Consider the following 16158-nt stretch of genomic DNA (forward strand, 5'->3'; position numbering starts at 1 on the left):
TCCAATGTGCCCTCTCATGTTTTTTTTTTGTAATATGGAATATGTAGCTGATGCCCAGAAGTTTTTTGGTGCATCATATCACCATGGCCTTAATTTTCCTTTCCAGCTCTGCTGTGAGAGTCTATGTAGTGTAGAGGAAGATGGTAGTAACCTTGTTAATTATCAGTTTCCTAGGATGAAAACTTTTGGTGTACTAATATTTGGTGTTTTAATTTCTCCACATTAAAAAAATGAATGAAAACATATGGCTGGAATCCACTGACACTCGTTGATGGCACACAGACTGACGGGTAGAGCACACACAACATAGACGCTCAGAAAACGATCGCCCCACCCACCCAACCACCCCGACAGCATCCTCATCCTCTTCATCCTCATTCTCCTCCTCCCTCCCCTCATAATCCACCTGCTTGTGCAGCCTGCATGTGTGCACACTCACGCGGTAGCGCCGGAGAGAGCGGACGCACTGATTTCTCCACAGAAAGCCTCTGGATCTCTTCTTTTCTTCCTTACTGCTGATTATTTTTCCAAGTTCAAGGATATAATGTGCTTTTTTGAATGAACAGGCTTCTACAGAGTGCACAGATTTAAGTTTTTTTTATTAGTACACTTTTATCTTGACTTAACCAAACACTCAAATGGGTTACCGTTTGCCAGGTAAAAGTTTGTAGCAGCAGCGAGAATATCCCTCTCCCCCTTCTCCTCACTTTTGGAATCGGTGTCAGGAGAATGACAGTCCAACTTTGGTCCATCTTCTACTTGCTTGGCTCAGTGGCGAGCCAGCAGAACGCCCCGACCACAGCCACAGGTAGCCGCTTCGTCTGCAACGCCATCCCGCCCGGTGCCGAGCCCGGTTGTGGCTACTCGCTCATTGGCAACCGCTTGCAAATGAGCGTCCCCGTGGAGGACGAGTTGCGCAACACAATCATCCAACTCCGGGAGACCATCTTGCAACAGAAAGAAACAATTGTCAGTCAGCAGGGGACCATCAAGGAGCTCAACTCCAAACTGGCGCGCTGCGAGGCGGCTGCAGACGATTCTGCGCAACCGGGCAGGTCCCGGGTTCACAGCTCAAGGAGAAAAGAGTACGGCAAGAACACCATGGGGGACTTGCCGCGGGATCCAAGCGAGACCATCAACCAGCTGGGGAAGACCATGCAAAGCCTGAGAGGGCGCTTGGAGAGCTTGGAGGTAAGGCGCACTTATACACAGACGCGCGCATGGCTCTGTGTAATGAGAACAATAAAGGGTGGGTGTTCTAACCCATAAGCCAGAACTAGAGGCAAGATCAACATAAAACACGACCACACTCAATGTATTGTCCAATTTAAATTGGCCGGTGAACTGGAGCATATCCCAACAAAATTTGGGCAAAACTAGGCGTGGTGGCCAGCCAATCACCGAGAAGATATGCTTAGAAAATGCATGCATATTTCAAAGCTTTCAAACAAGCTCACATTGATGCAGTAATTTGTATATTATGCAAGATTTAGAATATGAATTAAATGAATGGTTTAATTATCGCCGAGGCCAACAACATTTAGGGAGAACAATTGAAATAACTATAATTTCTATTGGTGGTTGAGTGGTAACAAGTCAAAAGGTAACTACTGAGATCTAGACCAAAAGGGATTTTGAACAACTCTTCGATCCTTAGTTGTATTGTGTGACAACTGCAATAAATACTTTGCATTTCCATTCTTCTCTAAAAAATTGCAAATACTAAACAACTGCACCCAAGCGATTTCATTTGCACTTTTTACTGAAAAAAAAACACAAACAATAAACACAGTCCGATTAAAACTCACAGCTGGAAAGCTACGGGAAGTCTTTGATTGATTCTGGGCAGGCGGCGGGCGGCAGCAACAGGCATGTTGTCCACATTAAAAGTACAATTCGACAACTGGTGAAGTCAGTTAAGTCCTTAAATACCTTGGTGGTAAAGAGGGCCGGGTGTGGTAGATCAAGGTGATTATCCAGTGACTGGTGTCCTTTGAGGGCCAGTGGCATACTGGATCTTCACATCACCTCCTCCTCAACAGGTGCGAGAAGGCAGGCTTGTCCGGTTAGGCACGGTAGAAGACCCGTAGGAGGTCCTTGTCCAAGATGAAGCGAGGAGGAACCAATGACTTCTCCTCTGGGCCGTAACCCTTCCAGTCCACGAGGTACTGGAAATAAGGCCTCTCCGACGGACATTCAGGATTACTTAAACAGTGTACCCAGGGGGACCATCCACGAATATGACTGGGTACAGGTCGTCAGGCAGAGGGTCAAGGTCTGACCCAGTCACTGGCTTATTGTGGGAGACATGGAGGGTGGGATGGACCTTTCGAAATGAAATGAAATCTGCATTTATATAGCGCTTTTCAAGTCAATGACTTCCCAAAGCGCTTTACATTGTGCTTCACATTTCCCAATAGCGGCCGTGATGTGTGCAGCCATGTAAGGCGCTAACATGCTTATTGGGGGTATTGGGGGTTCACTGTCTCACCCAAGGACACTTCGGCATGTAACACGGACAAGCCGGGATTTGAACTGGGATCCCTTAATCCTAAAACGATCGCTCTACCTCCTGAGCTACTGCCGCCCCAAGACGCCAGAAGCCGCAAACGCACAGCTTGCTGGGTTGACCCCACGTTTCATCCTGTAGCGCCAGCTTCCTGCTCTTCACCTGGATGGGGAGGTCCTTAGAGGACAGCAAAACCCTCTTCCCGGGTCAATCGCAAGGCACTGGAGTACAATCCTGGTTTGTCTGCTGGCGAGAGCGTACAGATGCGCCAGGTATGAAGCACATACCTGCTGCCAGATCCTCTAGCAGCAGCGGAGGTGAGCCCGGACGGATGGCACTTTCGCCTCTTCCTTCTGGTACTTAGAGACCATCATCTGGAACCCCGAGGCCAGCATGAAAGGGGAAAGACCAGAAGACAAGCGAGTTCTGAGCATATTCCACCCAGGGCAGATACGTGATCCAGGCAGAGGGATGCCGCACATTCGCCATAGTCTAGTTCATCCTCTCAGTCTGCCCATTAGCCTGGGGATGATAAACTGACTAGAGTCTCACACAAGCTCCATGAGCCTTACAGATGGAGCGCAACACCAGCAAAGTGAACTGTGGGCCCCTGTTGGATACAACATTTCTTGGGATCCCATTGAGGCGGAAGACGTTCTGAACCAGGAGGTTCCTTGTCTCGGCAGTAGACGGGAGATACCCGAAAACGATAAAGCTGGGGTAGCTCACCAAAGACGTCGCCTTCCACCCGTTGACGATAGTATGCAACCATGGCCTTCTTACATCCACAAGAGTCTAGTGAATCCAACCATGTAATATTTACTCCAAACCACACGATAATGTAATTTTTGTGGAAAAGCATCTCTGCATCGATATACGTTCCTTGTTGTTAGCCGTCTGTTTGCCATCCATAGTACCCATTTACAACTAAACAGACTAGTAAAATCATTTTCTCTAGGCCGTCATCATCCAAACTTTGACATATTTTTTGGCCAATTGCAGGCTTTCCATTACGGTCTACAATTTTAGCAATTTTAGCCAATGAAAGAGGACCTGCCTTCTTTACCTCAAAATAACTTTAGCCAATAGTGACCGAGTCTAATGATGATTGACACATTGGTTAGCCAATGAAAGTCTGGATAACTTGATATAAAGAATGCCCCTCTTGTATTCAAATTAGACCATGAAATAAATGTGCATAAGGCACCATTTCTATGCGCGAGTGTGAACAATCATTAATTGACTTCTGGAAAGAGAATTCAAAGATGTCTAAAAAAATGTCCAAAGTAATATACACATTTGCAATGATTGTAGTGTTGTAAAGTGGTCGTCTCCAAATAGCCACTTTTGGAAATGCCTAAAACTACCCTTGGAAAAATACAATGTTAAGTTTTTCAAATTGTGATCAAATTCCAACTGGGACCAGGTAAGGCTTTAAGCTATTGTCTTACCAGTTTTCCAGCTAAGAAGCCCATGCTACACTTATCTGCATGCTTTTAATTGCAAAAAAACAGGCAAAGTTAAAAACCTTTTATTTCTGTGTCTTCTAACTCAGATTACCTAATGTTCAGTACAATTTGCAGTTCGGGACAAAACTTCAGAGTGTTAATGGTTAAAGAACAGCATTCAATTTACTTTGGGTGCATCTTGGATTGGGATTTTAGGCAAATTTCACAGGAACGTTTAGGGGTTAAACACCTTGGTGGTAGTGAGGCCCAAGTATGGGTGACCAAGTTGATTATCCAGTGACTGGTGACCTCTCGGGTACAGCGGCATACTAGGTCTTTACAGAATGAATGAGTAGATAATATCTCATGTGTGGCTTGAAGGGGGCAGAAACAGTGACAAATTTGAGGTTTGTTGAAGAAAAAACGGGTACCTAGCAGGTTCATTTTCAAAACATTGTCACAATGCTAACTGATGTAGATTTAAAATGCCCTCTCCTTGTGAACCTAACAATTACAGACTTTTTTTCCAAAAATATTTCAACCCTTTCAATTGTTTTAGGGTTAAAAAAACATCTGTGTTTTCCCTGAACCCCTTTTGAAACACGAACCCCTGTTCCGCTCGGTTACGAGTTGTTCACGAACTCCTTTGGATGCACCGTTGTTTTTATTCAAATAGTTTCTGTATGCCGCATCCAGGGACTCCTGTTTGAAGAGCACAGGCAGAAACTGGAATGGAAGGGGAAGTGTCGTCTCCTTATTTAAGTAAAATACGTATTTCTCGTTCTTTCTACTCGTGGGCGAAACAAACGCGCCAAAGATGTCTTACGGCATAAATATGAGCGTGCATACAATATCAGAGCTTTAAATAGAACTCGGATAACACACAATAACGCTTTGTTCAATTGATATCAGACTGATATCCGATCTGATACTAAATGAAGACACTTCTTAGTGTTTGTTATGGTTCATGGCAAGGTTAAATATGTTTGACGTTTGTAGCTGATACAACTATTTTATGCAGTACTTGGATTTTTTTTTCATGACGTACACAACGGTTCACTTCCTGTGGTGTGTCTTGGGCAAGTACTGCCTGACGGCAGCCATTCCTTTTCAGGATTTTTTTTTCAGTAGGGGTTTGCCCACCTACATGAAACAGATTTTAATGGTTTCCATGGTTACCAGTAGCAGGAAAAGCCTCTTGATCTGACCCAGATACAGCCCTTTCATCATCTGGTTGTTGTAGTTTTTTGGTGTAACGCACCATCCCGCAATTCATAGATGAGTCTGACCTCAGCATTGACGGGCGACGGCGTGTGACAATACTCATACTGGGGGAAAAAATGTATATCTGAAATAATGGGTATCACATTGTATCACATACTTTACTTGTTACTTTCGAGTTTTTGGTGACAAAAAACCTTTGTGGAAATGACGTTACGTTCTTTGCTTTTGCTACATATTAAAGATCTTTGTCTCTTATAGGAATTTGGATGTTTTATATTTTTGTATCTATATTTAATCATGTATGCATTTAAACACAGAAATAACTACACATATAAAAATGAATTGGTTCCAGATAATTGATTTAGTTTAATGAATAGTATTTCATTGGTTTGAATTACGGACCCCTACGAAATATGAACATAAATAATGGAAAAATGCCCACTATTCGACAACCATACAGGAATTAAATTAGAGATAGAATATAGTAAAGGCTCGTAAAGGGACCCTGTTAGTGAGTTTTCTGAATCCCATTATGTCATTGCAGTAGCTAGCTTTCCACTTGAGTCATTTATATTTACTAATATTCGCCGTCTCTCAGGTACCGATACTTGCTACCAAACAGCAGTTTTTAGTGTGAGTCCCTTATGCAAGAATCTTTGCATATTGTTCTCTCGAGCCCACCCCGTAGCCCAGGGCCCGAGGCAATTACCCGTGTTGGTTCCCCTGTTGCGCTGTCCCTTCCTGCAACAGTCACACCTGAAGTGAATTTCACATTAAAGCATGTCTGCTAACAAGTGCAGGATGAGTCAATAAAGGGCCCTGCTGAATTAGAGCTATGAAAGATGGCCTGCAGTCCGGTGTAATCATACCCGTGGCGCACAAGAAGTCATGCGATGATTTATAATGCTGTTGGGGTGATTTCACCGCTGTGTTTCACTTACAAATTGTCCAATGTCTTCAAAGTCCACATTTCCATGCTCCCCTGGGAAACTGAGTAAAATTAGATTTGGGGGCCCTCTGTTCCTGTCAATAATGTCGATTGCTGATTATTCACAGGCCTCAGTTGTACCCTGGTAGTGTCGTTTACTTGTTTTTAATTCCGTCGCACTTCTTCCTTATAAGGATTTCTTTGTAATGACACACCGACCTGAGATGCAGTCTATTTTTGAACCTAAAATTTAGGCAAATCACCTTGATATGTGTAGAGATTGTTTTTTTGTATTTAGCTTTCCAATACCCCCTTAGTAGTGAACAAAAATAATTTACATATTCAGCACAGGAATAGCAAATAGAATCTTTTAGATACTTTATAAGAAGCCAAGGCCACCAAGGCCCATTCATAACATTAATTGCATTGTATATATTTGTAAAGTACTGTGGAACATGTAAACTCGAAGTACGGCAGCCACAAATTCCCTTATTTGCCATTTGAAAATCATAATTTAACGAGGAAGGGAAGGGCTTAATACACGTACACCCATTGTTCACGCAAAACCCTTACTGGTGCTATAATCCTACTCACTGCCGGCGCCAGGTCGGAACCAAATTGGTTACACTTCTGTATCTCATCTCATTAGTCGGGTCGCGGGGGTGCTGGAGCCCATCCCAGCAATCATCGGGCAGTGGACACCCTGAACTGGTTGCCAGCCAATCACACGGCACAGAGACAGACAACCATTCACTCGCTCATTCACACCTGGGGAAAATTTGGAAATGCATGTCTTTAGAATGTGGGAGGAAACCGGAGTGCCCGGAGGGAACCCACGCAAGCACGGGGAGAACATACAAACTCCGCACAGGAAGTCCGGTAGCTGGATTTGAACCCACACAGGAGGTTCTCAAGACCTTATAACTGTGCCACAGACACGCTAACCACTGCCCCGCCGTGCTGGCCCACACATCTGTATATCTTGTGTTATTTTTTGGTGTGATGTGTAGAAGGTACTTGCCAATGCAAGTCGTAAAAAGATCTTTAACAAGGCAATTTTTATGGTACGAATCATTTTAGATAAGAGTACTTATAAGTGACAATTTTGGAGGTACAAATGATGTATCCATGTCGCCAGCATTGCACTATTGAGGTTTTTCCTGCAAAGATATGACTTTGACTTAGTATCTTATTAACAGCCACTGCATAAACTGCATTCCTGTTTTGTTTTCCCATTCCAATATATTTGTAAATAATTTCAAATCATGTGGGATTGTGTTATTTATTGTATTTTAAAATGTTTTGCTTGTGTAAGTAAGTATAAATAAGCATAAGTACTTCAACTGAGCAAAATAATCTAATATGGAACAGAATAGATAAACCTTTGGTGATTTTATACTATTCCATTCAAAAAACCAATACACAAATACATACCTTAATCATCATTGAAATTAAGTGAAAGCATATGCAGTTTATTTTTTATAATTTGAGGTGTCACAGTTGCAAAATATATTAGTCTTAAAGCCACTGTTCTGCTAGATGTGCACCGTTTCATCAAAAAGTGTTTGATTCATTTGTTGGGAAGCAGGTTGTTATAGGGACAGTATATATAATTTAGCACATCCTATTGGTAAAAAAACTTAATTAGTTTAAACAATATAAAGTAACAAGCACAAATGATGAATATGGCCATTTGACTTGCATTTTTTAAAAATACTAATAGATTAAAAAATTGGCCTTTATTTTACATAGCAAGAGCCGCACCTAAAGGGGGCTCATATACTCATTGATGCTACTGGTACCTAAAAGATTCAAAACAGCTTAGCAAAGAGTACCGTAAATTAAAAAAGTAAAATGTTGCGTTTTAGTCACTTTCAGTCTCCGTTGTTTGTATTCTTCCTCATGCTTTTAGAACTCATTTTAGGATGCACTGCATCATACAGCATCATCGAGTGGTACACCAAAAAATACAAAAACCTTGTGAAAGACTGGACAAAAAAATGAGAAAGAAATTGTGTTGTATGGTAACTTTGAATCTCTGTAGTTTGACAATTTTGCTGTGTTTTTTTAGCACTCGTTTTCTACTGCACTACACAAAACAGCAACATCTAGTGGTGAAATATTACACGGGGTCCTTTTAACAATCGTTTGACAATTGGGAATAAATAGCCTACTGTACTTTTCAAACATTATCTTAACAAATAACTTCCGTTGTGACAATTTTCAAGTTTGAAAACAATCTTGCTGTCTTATTGGACAACTGTATGATTAAAGACAAGAGCCACCTTACATGATACTTTGCCGCCGTCAGGTGTGCGTTATGGAAAACTGCATTTCCCTTCCGGTTAGGTTCTACAGATCGATATATTTTTTCTATCAAACATATTTTTTAAAGCGCCAGGGAGACTCACATGTGGCTCCAGAGAAAGTATAGCAGGTCAAAATGTCCAACTTTGTTGGCTATATAAAGCATCTTGATCTGTTTAGCCAATGAGAATGCATGATGAAAATATGCAATGAGTAAACCGCGATAGAGCAAGGGATCATTGTATCCCAAAGAAACATGATAATGCTTCTTGTTGTTGATGAAGATTTGATTTTGACTGATTAAGTGTCGATATCTGTTTAAAAGGTGTGAATTGAACCAACTAGAGGTTGTCTACCACATTGCTTTGCTTGTGTTGAGAAAAAAGAACTAGAGCGTAGTCTATTATTGTAATGATGACAACATGTGGCTTGCTCTCTCACTAATTGAGGTCGTGTGCGCTCATATCTATTAATTCCCAACGCTTCACTTTGTTATCAGCTTACTGTAGAAGGAGATTTGATGTGAATTTGATGGCAGCATTGTGTTGGAAAAGATTAATCAAACTCAACCAACGGGGTCGAGACAGATGGGGAGGATAAATGAAAGGGTAAAAACGATCACATTCGTTTCAGAGCACAGAAGCAGTAAACTCGGCCATTGGCAATTTTTGTACCGTTTTCTGAGACCCAGTCTGGTGTGAAGTCTGGGTCATGTCACATACACCTTTTTTTCTTTTTCCAATAATCATTTCCATTGTGGATGTATGATGGGTCAGCAAACAAGCACAAGTGCATCAAGTCTCTCAATATATATTAATAGCCATCCCCCCTATTCCCCCACTTCCCCACTATGCACTCCAGCAGCAGAGTTTGCAGCTCCCCGGCTCTAATGTCTCAGCCGGAGGTGTGCCGGCACTGACCCCTCTGCCACCGCAGCTGCGGGAGCTCCTCGGGCAGCGACTGGGAGTCCTGGAGACGCAGCTGCTGCGAAAAGTAGCCGAGCTGGAGGAGGAGAAGAGCCAGCTTTACAATGAAACGGCGGCCCATCGCCAACGCACTGAGAAAACGCTTAATTCGCTTCTGGAGAGGATCACAGAGCTGGAAAAAAGTAAGTGAAACAGGCGGAGCTGTGAAAACGGTGTTCATTTGTAATGCCAGAGACATTTAGCAATCAATTTAATAATCACCACAAAGATAGAAGATTGTGATGATGATTAATTCTGCACTCCTGTTTTCACACACTCTTACAAAGATATCAGGGATCATCATTGGACATTACTGTTGCAAAAGTACGCTCTGTCCTACAATTCCCCTAATAAGAAGCCGAAGTGCTTGTTTCAAGCTGTTCGACACTCCAATTTTAGTTGCGTGTGAACAGTCTTGTAGAGACATTTCCACCTACTTTATTTTAATATTTCCTCACACAGATTCATTCTTTAAAGTCATAGTTTGTATTATTTGACCACTAGTTCTTGCTGTGTGGCAGTGGTCAGGAACGTATGGTTCTCTTCATGAGTACATCTGGTTTGGAGATTAAATAAGAGCCTTTGTTATCTTCTCTGTGATTTTGCAACTTTAGTTTATGCGAAGCAAAAGCAACACAGAAGGCCATTTGTTCGGTCCAAATTATATCTAGCAAAGTTTCGACCACAGCTAAAACTCACTGTGGTACACCAACAGACCCGTTTTAGCTGTACGTCTCTAAGGAATCCATTAAATTGAAGCTCAGACAATTATTACACCATCCCCTGATCTAAAACCTATATCCCTAATTTTTTAAAGGTGGAATTCGTTAAAAAAATTGTATTTGGTTTTCATTAAATTTCACAAGTGTCCTGGGAGCATTTCCTTGTGTACGATGGGACAAAAAGAAAAACACATTTTTTTTATTACAACTTGACGCATTGACATGGCAGACAGTCACAAATCTTTAAAACGTTCGGATGACCATATATTTGTATTACGTATGCCTCAATGGGCACCCCTGAGGCTTGATTTATTGATTTAGTGAAAGCAATTTCTACCAATTGAAGGAGGTGAATACACAAACACATCCACCTAAGACAATATTTGTGTCAAGTCTAATTTTTGTCTTTGCACAGACAAGGACACAATATTATTTTTTTTTGTAAGTCTGTGTTGTTTTTTTTAGGAGTGGCAGCGCAATGTTTCAAATTGTGGTGCACTCCTACTAAAACATGCATCATATTTTGCTGTTGCTACCTCATCCATTACACATTATTTTGGGCGGATTTCGTAGCTCATATTTTCTTTATTTATATTCTCGTTTCTCTCTTATGAGCCTTACAGTCTGCCACAGTGTTGCTCAGTCAAGCGTTTATTTTTATCGGGTGTCTTACACGCTCTCAAAGACCATGATTTTTTAATTCTTAACTTGTGTAACTTTGATTTTTCCCTTATAACTACTAATAAAACACAAACCCAAGATTTGAAATCCCAGAATGAACTCATTAAGTTGAGTTATTTTTGCCTGTTTTAATGTGTATCAAACAAGAGTAGCATAGTCAATTCTCAACATCTTAGAGAATAGACCTAGACAAAACATGGACATATGTCATTATTTGTGGAAGCAATAATAATAATAATAATACTAATAATAATAATAAAAACTAAATACAGTGTCAAGTCAAGTCATGTTTATTTTTATAGCCCTGAATCACAAAGAGTCTCAAAGGGCTGCACGGATCAAAGACTATTGCAAACTACAGACTATTATAACACCATCCCCTGATCTAAAACCTACATGAGGGCAAATAATACACATATTATCAACATGAAATATAGGTTATTCATATGCTATAGAGTAGAAGTGTGTTTTAAGCTTAGATTTAAACATGTCCACTGAAGTTGCAGATCGAATCTCAGGGGGAAGAGCATTCCACAGCACTGGGGCCCGGATGGAGAACGCTCTCAAACCTGCGGATCTCTTCTTGGCTCTTGGGATCACTAGTAGACTAGCATTTTCAGAGCGAAGGCTCCGGACCGGAACATAGGGGGAAATTACATCTGAAAGATATGAGGGAGCAGTGTGATTGAAGAATGATCAAAAATTAATTCAATAATCCAACCTACCCTATATATATATATATATATATATATATATATATATATATAAAGAGAGAGAGAGAGAGAGAGAGAGAGAGAGAGAGGGAGAGAGAGAGAGAAGAGAGAGAGAGAGAGAGAGAGAGAGAGAGAGAGAGAGAGAGAGAGAGAGAGAGAGAGAGAGAGAGAGATAGATACCAAAGCCATATCCCCCTAGTAGGAGGTGGCTTGAGTCAAGAAAACATTCACAATTTTAACTCTTTCTGCTACAGAGAAAGGGATTCCCAGCCCCCTCGCCCAACCCACCAGATGTTTTGTAACATCTCAACAACTCATTGTAGCTCATTGTAACAACGCATTAGGCAGTTTCAGTTAAGTACATCAGAATATCTAGAATATCATTAAAAACCTACAAACATTGTGGGCGTAAGCACAAAAATACAAGTTTATTTAAGACATTTTAATGGTGAGAATGCTTTGTGTCAATGAGACAGTTTCAATAAAGAACTAATATGGCTCCCAATGTGACGTCACATCTGGTCTGATGGTATTTCGAAATGTAAATGGTCTGGTCTGCATTTATATAGCGCTTTTCAAGTCAATGAAGACAACCCTTCGACACACTAACCTACTAATAGCAGCGTCAGTCATGCAAGGCAACTACCTGCTATCGGGGGCATTGGGGATTCAGCGTCTTGCCCAAGGACAGTTCGACATATAACACGGAGGAGCTAGAAATCAAACCTGCGACCTCTTGATCCCAAAACAAGCGCTCTACCTCCTGAGCTAATGCAATGTGTTCTACGTGCAATGTGTTCAAAGTAACTTTTCTTGAGGGGTAAAATATTACATAAATAAATGAAGAAATTGAATGTATTTAAATATATGAATTTCAACTCATTCAATGCCAGACCCTTATCTTAATTCAATGCCAGACCTTTCTCTTTAAATGGAAGTGCGGCCTTTTTTTTACCATTCCGAGTCATTTTGAAAGCCCACAGAATATTTAGTTGCGTCGCTAAATAGGAATAGGACATATCAAGAGAAAGCCTGAACCCTCATCTTTCATAAGAATAAAATAATGTGCTTCTAGGTTTCTACCATTTCTTAGTAAACAGCAGTTGAATATTGTTCTTGAAAAGTTTCTTGAAAATAGTAATTTCCAAGAAAACCTCTGAGAAAAAAAAAATTGTTAAAGGATGTCAAGCAAAACTTTCACTCTGGTGCTTTTTTGGGGGCATTGGTGATACCTAATATCTAAACAATGCTTTCATAAATACAAGGGCACTTTGTTGGGAGAACACTGAACTTATGCACCAACAATGCATGAATTTTACACAAAGTTTTTTAACATAAAACAAAAAAACACATTTTTACGTTTTAGACTTCAGGGTCGATGCTTCTGAAAACGTATTTATTTGGTATGGCATTGAATGAGTTAATTTATTAATTAGATTTGAAATGAAATTAAAGGATCTGCATTTATATAGCGCTTTTCAAGTCAATGACTTCCCAAAGCGCTTTACATTGTGCTTCACATTTCCCAATAGCGGCCGTGATCTGTGCAGCCATGTAAGGCGCTAACCTGCTTATTGGGGGTAATTGGGGGTTCAATGTCTTACCCAAGGACACTTCGACAGGTAACACGGACAAGCCGGGATTCGAACTGGCATCCCTTAATCCTAAAACGATCGCTCTACCTCCTGAGCTACTGCCGCAGCAGATTTTAAATAATAACCTTTTCTACAGGGAGTGTGGCTTGTCTTTTTAGAAAGGTTGAGAAAAAGGTTCAAGGTTCAAACTCTTTCGAAGTATATTCTGTTTGTCTCCTTGGATTTGTGCAAAAATAATGCCTGGGTCAAGTCAATATCCAAAAACAGTACTGCACTCTAGGTCCATCCTAATTCAACACAATTTGTTCCCAGATAACAACGCCTTCAAGTCTCCCGAAGATTTCAAGGTGTCCCTCTCCCTGCGTACCAACTACCTGTACGGACGCATCAAGAAGAGTCTCCCCGAAATGTATGCCTTCACCGTGTGTATGTGGCTCAAGTCCAGTGCAAGTCCCGGCATCGGAACTCCTTTCTCTTATGGCGTGCCGGGCCAAGCTAATGAGATCGTCCTGATCGAATGGGGCAACAATCCAATCGAGCTGCTGGTTAACGATAAGGTAGGTATGGCGCGTTGTTTTCTCATCAGGGCTACACGTTTTTTTTGTTGTGTTAGGACCCCTCTGGCTGTGATAATGCTAATGATTGTAGAGATGCTCATTAAAAGTGTGTATGCTTGTTCGTCTTGTCCTACTGTATGTACCTCTGAGCACAACTACTATAAAGGAGAGTCTCTGACCTTCAGCAGTGATTTTATAATTAGCATCTTATGAACATTTCATACGAATGACCCATTTCCGTGTTGGCTCCACAATAACATCAATTCATTAGAGATTTGCTGCGCTTATTTAGGGCCATCTTCTTTTTTCCGCAATCCTGTGAATCCTAATACAGCAGCTAGGTTTATGAAGTACTTTCAGCACCCAAAGATGCAAAAATCTACATTATATTCATATAGTGTTGGGTGTGTTACTGAAAAGGGTAATATGTCACAGTTACTGGTTAAGTTCATCCATCCATTATCTGTACTGCTTATCCTCAGTAGAGTCGCGGGGTGCTGGAGCCCATCCCAGCCATCTTCAGGCAGTGGGCAGGGGACACCCTGAACTGGTTGCCAGCCAGTCGCAGGGCTCACAGAGACAGACAACTCACTTGCTCATTCACACCTAGGGACAGTTTGGACCGCCAAATAACCTGACATGCATGTTTTTGGAATGTGGGAGGAAACTGGACTGCCGGGAAGAAACCCACGGAAGCCTGGGGAGAACATGCAAACTCCACACAGGAAGGTTCGTTCTCAGAACTGTGCCGCACACGCGCTAACCACTCCACCGGCATGCTGCCCACTAGTTAATTCATTGACAATTTAATTGCCTTAGCCCCCATATCACTGACACCCAAATGTAGCGTGTTACTCTGGAAGGAGTTATAAACTACAGTATATTTTCTCAATGGAGTGTACCCCCCAAAACTGTTAGAAAATAGCCACATAATAAAGAATTAAATAAAATGTGGACACCAACCACTGATTGCAATAATGCATTAATGTTTCTTGGCTTGTGCAATCTTAAAAGCTTGAAAATTTACACTTGAGAAACTCCATATCCATTTTGTCTTTTGCCACTCAAATATTTCCTTTTTCGATTTCTGAGTAATGTCCAAGAAATTGTATTTTATTTTTGAGGCATGGTGTGTTGCACAAATAATTTCAAAAGATAAACAAAAAAAACAAAAAGAAGCACACTTTTACGATTAATTCTGTGTTTACGTTTGCCCCCTTGTTTTGGTTGTTCCTGTATAAGCCAAAACCACATGCTCATTTGCTACTGGTGACACACAATCAAATACGTGCATATAAACTGACTTTAATATTCTATTTTATAGTTTTAAATACGGCTTGGATGTAAATATATACAGTACTACAAATATCAGAATATCAGTACCGAAAAATTGTAAAAACCTGTTTGGGTACTCTATGGGAAAGACGCCGCCACTATAAATGTATTCAAGTATACTTTGTAGTTAGATATGAATATGTGTGCCCTTCTTAGTTTCTGTGTTCAGTGTTGTGTTGCTGGCAGAATGAAGGTCATTGCTTCATTTGCGGAAAAGGAACGTCTGTGATCAGAATGAACTGTGATCCATGTTCGGCTTTCAAAAAGTAGTGGAGTAACGCACCATGTTCTAACAATTGAGTTACAACATGATGTCAATGACGCATTACAGTACTTATTACTGAGAAAAGTAATCATGTTCCACGAACAACCCTCCTAATAAATAGTGTTGTTTTTTTTTATGCAATGGAACATAATATAATCACACAAAGGTGATCTTCCCATGGGCTCACCACCTCTGGGAGGAACCAAAGGGGTCGGGTGTGAGGAGATCTGGGTAGAAGCCCAAGGAGGGGTCCTTGGCGCGCCGATCCCCGGCTACAGAAACTGGCGTTTGGGACATGGAATGTACTCTCTCTGAAGGGGAAGGTGCCCGAGTTAGTGTGTGAGGTTGAGAGGGTCCGGACTTTCTTTCATTCTGCAGTTACCTGTGGTGAGAGGCATGCAGCCAGTGTGGGCATATTAATTGCGCCAAGGCTCAGTGCATGTACTTTGTGGTTCACCCCGGTAGACAGAGGGTAGCCTCCCTCCGCCTTCGGGTGGTAGGATGGGTCCTGACTGTTCTTTGTGCTTATGCACCAAACAGCAGTTTAGAGTACCCACCCTTCTTGGAGTTCTCCGCAGGGTGTGCTTGAGAGTGTGCCCTTCTGGGGACTCACTCATACTGCTGGGGGACTTTAACGCTCATGAGGGCAGTGGGAGCTCGAGGGCCGTGATTGGGAGGAGTATTGAGGTGGGCTTTCGTATCTCTGGGGTTGAAGTCACTGAGGTGGTCAAAAAGCTCCACAGTGGCAAGGCCCTAGTGGTTAAAGAGATCCAGCGAGAGTTCATTAAGGCTCTGGATATTGTGAGCTTTTCATAGTTTACAAGCTTCTGCAACATCTCGTTGACGTCTGAGACAATACCTCTGGACTGGGATGTTGGTAACCCTTTTATAAAATCTGCTTTTTGCAGA

The 16158-nt window shown here is 41.5% G+C and overlaps 1 protein-coding gene across 4 annotated transcripts in view; it reads left to right on the plus strand.

Moving 5' to 3' along the window:
- Positions 1-447: 447 nt before the first annotated feature.
- nptx2a (neuronal pentraxin 2a) overlaps positions 448-16158 on the plus strand; it is a 32757-nt gene continuing 17046 nt past the window's right edge. For 3 of the 4 annotated variants that reach the window (XM_088339202.1, XM_088339210.1, XM_088339184.1), the window contains exons 1-3: positions 448-1191; positions 9278-9524; positions 13405-13649. In XM_088339202.1, the coding sequence (XP_088195328.1) occupies positions 730-1191; positions 9278-9524; positions 13405-13649 (954 nt within the window). In that variant the 5' untranslated portion in view covers positions 448-729. The remainder of the gene's footprint in view (positions 1192-9277; positions 9525-13404; positions 13650-16158) is intronic. The other variant, XM_088339193.1, reaches the window with a different exon arrangement.

Source organism: Urocampus carinirostris, chromosome 1 (genome assembly GCF_059441175.1).
Source record: "Urocampus carinirostris isolate Australia breed hairy pipefish chromosome 1, RoL_Ucar_1.0, whole genome shotgun sequence".
NCBI classification, from domain to species: Eukaryota; Metazoa; Chordata; class Actinopteri; order Syngnathiformes; family Syngnathidae; genus Urocampus; species Urocampus carinirostris.